At 39.7% G+C, this 6,429-nt stretch overlaps 1 protein-coding gene across 1 annotated transcript; it reads right to left on the bottom strand.

Moving 5' to 3' along the window:
• Window positions 1-1,585: 1,585 nt before the first annotated feature.
• On the bottom strand, window positions 1,586-5,192 carry LOC134812423 (solute carrier family 22 member 15-like). Its single transcript, XM_063819833.1, has 8 exons — window positions 4,863-5,192; window positions 4,572-4,703; window positions 4,311-4,435; window positions 3,397-3,548; window positions 2,758-2,905; window positions 2,060-2,344; window positions 1,805-1,915; window positions 1,586-1,686 (listed from the first exon to the last, which is right to left on the bottom strand). Exons 4-8 carry the CDS (start codon window positions 3,421-3,423, stop codon window positions 1,586-1,588), a joined length of 672 nt encoding a protein of 223 aa, XP_063675903.1. The 5' UTR covers window positions 3,424-3,548; window positions 4,311-4,435; window positions 4,572-4,703; window positions 4,863-5,192.
• Between the last annotated feature and the right edge of the window lie 1,237 nt (window positions 5,193-6,429).

Below are 6,429 nucleotides of genomic sequence, written 5' to 3'. Positions count from 1 at the left end.
CTATCTGAATAACCGATCCTCTCGCAGAAGTGAAAATGAAACCACACGAAAGTGAAAGTGAAACTAACCTCCCTGTTAACAGGTCATACGTGGTGGTACGGGTACACGTGCACAATAATGCTGGTCACAACTCTTAGCGCAATCCGTGCCTGGAGCATTGCTAAACCCCTAAAATACAAACTCCGCTCCTCCAAGCTGGAGACTGGGCTGCTTTCTTTTGCGTGCTGGACATTGGAATTTAGTGTGGCTGGAGACCAGATATTTGATAATTGCAAGTGAGAAGAAACATTTTAGGCTTTATTATATTGGCCGTTTTATAGATTATGACATTTTAATCTTATCAAAGTCACAGTTACGAAATTAGTGAAAACAGTAAGTGCAGGTCAGATGAAAGTGAAACTAATGAAATGAAATGTGAAACTAAGTGAAAGTGAAAACGAGAAAATAAAGTGAAACTTAACTCCCTCTCTACAGGTGGTTATTACAGACGTTTCTTCCACCACTCAGACCACACTGTCAACAAGCATAGCCTACAAACTAATGATATTCCCTATTGACGTGGTCCACGTCTTTGTGGAACAGTCTTCACCTAACCCTCTCCAACACGTACGTTACTTTTAGTTGCTAATATGTTGTTAATTAATTGTCCTTTTAGTTGTTATTTTAGTTGTTATAAACTGCTAGTGATAAGGAGGTGGCAGCATGGGTTTCTTTGTTTGGAAAAGGAAACGAAATTTTTTTACTGGCAAACCATGTTTCTTCAAAATACAGGATTTTTTAGAAATATTTAAAATTAGTCAGAGTAGAGGGTCGAACAAATATGCAATCCTTAAGTCTGTCAACATCCACTTAAATCATCCAGTAAAAATTGCAGCTAACAGCAACATAAAGCTTAAAAGAAAAAAAAAAGAAACAATCCTTACTTATTCCTAGATACAAATACAGGAGGGGGGGGGGGGAGGGGGGTAGGAAGGTTCGGATGGATGTCCTAGGATTCCTGACAATTTGGAAGTTTTAGGGGGGGGCTGGAATTGAGAGGGTTTAGGGGGGGGGGGGGGCTGGCGGGTCTTCTAGTAGGGAATTAGTAAAGGGTTTACGGGGCTAGGGGGTAGGGGGGGGGGGGGGGGGAAGGGGGTGCATATTGTGTAAGGGCTGAGTCATGGTAAACAGTCCGATGTCTGGCCCTGGGGGGTGCCCAGGGTGTTGGTCATAAGGTATGTGGGAGATGGTGTATGTGGGGGGGAATAATATGATGTGTTGGAGGGGTAGGTGTGAAATTGGGGGTAAAGTGAAGGGGGAGATGTGGGGTTGTAATAAGAGGTAGGGGGTGTTTTTTTATGGGAATGGAGGGAGTATGGATTTGGTAGGGGTAAGAATTGGGTAATAGAGAAAGAGGGGGGGGGGTTTGGGGGGGGGATTTGTTGAGTGGTAGTGGGGGTATTAGATTAATATTTTTGGTTAGGGTAGTATTTTTGTTGTATGTGAGGTTTGTGTTTGTTGGGTATGAATGGTGTTGGGGAGAGGTGTGATAGGTATGTTTGGTTGAATAGATTGGGTGTGTAGAATGAGTTAGTGAGTAGTTATGCTAAAGTTGTGTTAATGTATTTGGTGGTTGTAGTAATAAATATTTTGGACGTATTGAGGTATAATATGTGAGGTCGTTCCGAATCGGCAACTTTCTTGTCTCTGGAGATGAAGTGCGGTTAAAATAAGATTAACGTTATATTTAGTTCTGATTAATAATTCACCTTACAAAAGTTAGCTGAATTCTATATAAGAGACTTACATGCGGTTAAAAAATTACCAGGAAGCAGCAGACAGATAAGGGCGGCTGATCCTGCCAGTACTGCATTAACCCCAAGTTTCACGGTACTGCTCTCGAATATCTCCGACACAAACGGTCCAACGAACGCCGCTGAAAAACAAACTCGTTTATCTTATTAATCGTATAAAAGTAGACCACGAATTAAGTACATTTCTTTATTATTACAAATAGAATATGATAATGATCACCCCGGAAAACAGCTGCATCGACAAACCCAGTTTTTATTTTACTCACCGCCTCGAGCAATAATGCTACAGGAGCTGAGAACCAGTCCTCTATGTGTAGTTGGCGCCAACTCATTGGTGTAGAGGAATGCTAGAGCAAATGCAGCCGACACCCCAATAATGGATGCCATGGTCATCAGCCTCTCAAAGCTCCACAGCTCCGACCACTGCCATGGTATCATACCTAGCAGGAAACAGGCGCAACTCATACCCAGGACAAATACCATCCCCTTCCTCCGACCGACGTAAGTGATGATCGGTATGAGAGACAAGTATGCTATTGCCTCTCCCAACCCTGCAGAATAACGTGGTGATCATCAATTATCTTTAAGTCAGAATGTTTGTTGATATAGCTTATAGAATTATTAAATAACGTGAACCCACAAAACCATCAGAATAATATATTTGCCGCCGTCGAGAGGTCACATTGTTAGCTGGTATGGATTTTAAAACCATCAAAATAACCATAAATTTATCAGAATGAATTACAAGGTGATTACAAGGTGATTACAAAATGATTACAATGTGATTACAAAATGATTACAAGGTGATTACAAAAGGGATTAACAAAGTGATTCCAAGGTGGTTACAGACAGTGATTACATGGTGATTACAAGGTGATTACAAGTGATTACAATGGTGATTACATGGTGATTACAAGGTGATTACAAGGTGATTACAAGGTGATTACAAGGTGATAATATTAACCTGCGAAAAGGTAGTTAACGTAAGGAGTGTCACCAAAGCTACTCCAGCCGTAGTTTAAGAAGTAGAATAACATACAACTGGTGAACCAGTAGTACCACTGTACTAACGTCTCCAGCAATACAGCTTTGTTACTAAGGATGTCGGCTATCTAGCAGAATGTTAGTGTTATAGTTAGCACTTGGCAATGTGCCATGTTAGCACTTGGCAATGTTCCTGTTATGGTTAGCACTTGGCAATGTTCGTGTTATAGTTAGCACTTGGCAATGTGCCATGTTAGCACTTGGCAATGTGTTTATGGTTAGCACTTGGCAATGTGCCATGTTAGCACTTGGCAATGTGTTATGGTTAGCACTTGGCAATGTGCCATGTTAGCACTTGGCAATGTTCCATGTTAGCACTTGGCAATGTGCCATGTTAGCACTTGGCAATGTGTTATGGTTAGCACTTGGCAATGTGCCATGTTAGCACTTGGCAATGTGCCATGTCAAAAATTAATCTAACTTCTACAACTACAAGTAAAAATCATCAAAATTTGTTGATGATTTTAATTTCCAACAGCTGCTCGGATATAACTCATGTGTTTAACATTTTTGATGCTAGTATCAAATATTATACTCCACTTCATGATCATATACTGACTCTGTCTTTGGTAGATTTTCCCTTCATCTTTAGTTGCGTTTTCCCCCACGATCAGGTTCACATCGTCCAGATTAATAGGCTTCTTGGCCAGCTTGGCGTACATAACTAGCACTTTCTTTGCTTCTTCGACTTTACCGAGGGTCATCAGATACCTGTTATACTTGTCAAATCAGCCAGATAGTCTAAATTTGCATGAACGGTACAAGTCATCATTTTAAATCCCAGTCCCGACAAAATTGCCAAAACGACTAAATCTTGAAATTAGGTCACAATATCATCCTCAAAGATAGATTTTATCCCGATCGATCGCTACTCTGATATCACCAATATCTCGAAATAGTCACTATTATTGATCGCTTAAACATTTACCTATGTCTTAGTATATAGGTGAATCAGGCAACAGAAATACCGGGATATATGTGCTAGGAATGATTATAAGGTATGATGTGCTTGCAAGAAAGATATAGTTTCAGTTGTGGATAAAGAAACTAGTTCAAACCAGTCATAATATCGTCTCCAAACATAAATTTTATCCCGATCGATCGCTACTCTGATATCACCAATATCTCGAAATAATCCCTAATATTGACTCCAAAGATCGGTTTAAACATTTACCTAGGTGAATCAAGCAGCAGAAATACCGGGATATAGGTGATAGCAATGGCTATAAAGTATACAAATGTACTTGCAAGAAAGATATAGTTCCAGATGTGGATTTATCCCGATCGATCGCTACTCTGATATCACCAATATCTCGAAATAATCCCTAATATTGAGTATTGACTCAAAGGTCGGTTAAATATTTACCTTGGTGAATCAGGGAGCAGAAATACCGGGATATAGGTGATAGCAACGGCTAATGAACTTGCAAGAAAGATATAGTTCCAGTTGTGGATAAAGAAGCTAGTGCAAACCAGAAGTGGGTAACCGATACACCAGATCAACATGGACCACGTGTTATAGTAGATCCGGTACTGTTCAGGAACGAACTCTAATACCCAGATGTACGTTCCAGCAAAGGAAACAAAGTTACCAATCCCTGAGGGCAGGGTTTTAGTTGGCTTACTAAATTACTCAATTGGTGAGTCATGATTAAGAATTTGTCCTATTTCTTTAACATAATAAAATAATTTTCATCTTGATACAATATATTGCGGCCATTTTATTTACAATACCTTGCAGAAGACGGATTGCGATCATGAAATTGTAGCTATTGCAAAACGTTCCCATGAATGTGGAGATTGTCCCAAAAAGACCCCCTAGGACTGCAGTTTTCCTTCTTCCCAGAGTTTCAAATGCCACCGTTCCTGAACGTTTCTCGTTAAAATAGTACTGCTAATCAAACGATATTTTTGATAGCTCGATGAACAGTCAAGGGCCTTCAAGAATCAAGAATAAGGTTAAACAAAAAATAAAACGTATATCATCGCAGGCTCAATTAAAACATATTCAAATCAGGTTTTTACCACAAAGCAGACTTATAGATCCTCCAACAAAATAAAGTGAGTTAAGAAGGCTCAATTCGCTTGGCTTGCAGATTTTGTCGAAATCAATCGCAAAAGTTGTCCGAGAAATATCCCATTTGAAATCTGCTCCGTAAATCATAGCATTGTCACAGATGGTCGCTATATCATAGAATTTACTATCAACTGAAAATGTAAACACGGTTTAAATAGGTTTATCATCCCTGAAATTGTATTCAATCGGAATGAAATTAAAATAATTAATAAAACGAACATTACCGCACACATATTACCGATATAAGTAAGCCAAGCATTCACGACATTAAACAGACTTAAAGTTAAAGCTTCAAAGTTAAATGCATAGTGGGTTAAAAATTAAAAAAGAAAAAGTTACCTTCATTCAATTCCGTGAAATTGCTTTTCAGAGTAAGGCACTTCTGAGAAATGCACCTGTATTCCTCATTCGGAATGAAGCCGGTAAACTGAACCATGAAGGCGAAAAACGTGCCCACATACGAACATGACATGGCGCACGTAGCAACAACAAACATTAGGAAATTGGGCGACTTTCCTATTCTGTTTATCACAGAATCAACTGTTTCAGTGGTTTCATGCTTTCCCGATTCACCCATCTTGTGTTTAAGTCGTCACCTAAACACCTAGCAGAATAGACGGCAAGTTTGTGTTAAAATATCGGTATCTAATACACCAGGTGCACCTGTTATTGATAGGGGCGATATTTATTGAAACAAGGACCCAGTGCTGAACACGTTGGCATGGTGCTATAATCGCCAGCACCTACCGGTGAACTATAACCCAGCCACTGAATGGCTGTAATCAAGTTAAATTTATGGCTGTAAACAAATTAAGTTAGCCGAATATTGTCCGACAGTAAGACACATTTCTTCTTGTAATGTCTTGATTTAAATGAAATTATAAAATAAATTTCATTAACATTTTTCTAATTAAACTATTGCTTAAACAAAAAATCACACTCGAAGTTAAGCGCTTTAGAGAGTAAGAGAAATGAAAGAATGATGGCCATCCGTCATCACCTCTCCGAGTAGGATTGTTGAAACATTTGAAAAATGGCGACTATTCTAACGGTTTCCTGATTGGGTTATGGGGATAAGGCAGCCTACAGGGGTGGCAGACAACTGAACCCAATTGAACCTAGTTCCCACGCAGTTAACAGGCACCCAATCAGCTTAATTGGGTGACCAATCAGCTTAAATCCCAAAACGACAACTGAACCCAGGTCATATCACAACTGCACCCAAATTGAAAATACGACAACTGAACCCAAGGAAATACGACAACTGAACCCAACGATCGGATTTTCAGTGATATGACTGTGGTCATTATCACTATAGAATAGATCATCAGCAACAAAAAACCTCCTCACCGAAGCCTTATCTACAATCCGAAATCAACGTGGTACTACCTAAACTAGAATCCCTCGCCAGAATTGTCCAACGATCACGAGCAGATAAGTCCGGATCTGCCAACCACTCCGAAGCACCAACCTCAACATACCAAAATTATAGCACTAGAAACCAGGCAGCAGCTA

This window comes from Bolinopsis microptera, chromosome 3, assembly GCF_026151205.1.
Source record: "Bolinopsis microptera isolate Bmic1 chromosome 3, MBARI_Bmic_1.0, whole genome shotgun sequence".
Classification (NCBI taxonomy): Eukaryota; Metazoa; Ctenophora; class Tentaculata; order Lobata; family Bolinopsidae; genus Bolinopsis; species Bolinopsis microptera.
Note: the sequence above shows the minus strand (reverse complement) of the source record. Positions and strands in the feature narration are given on the sequence as shown.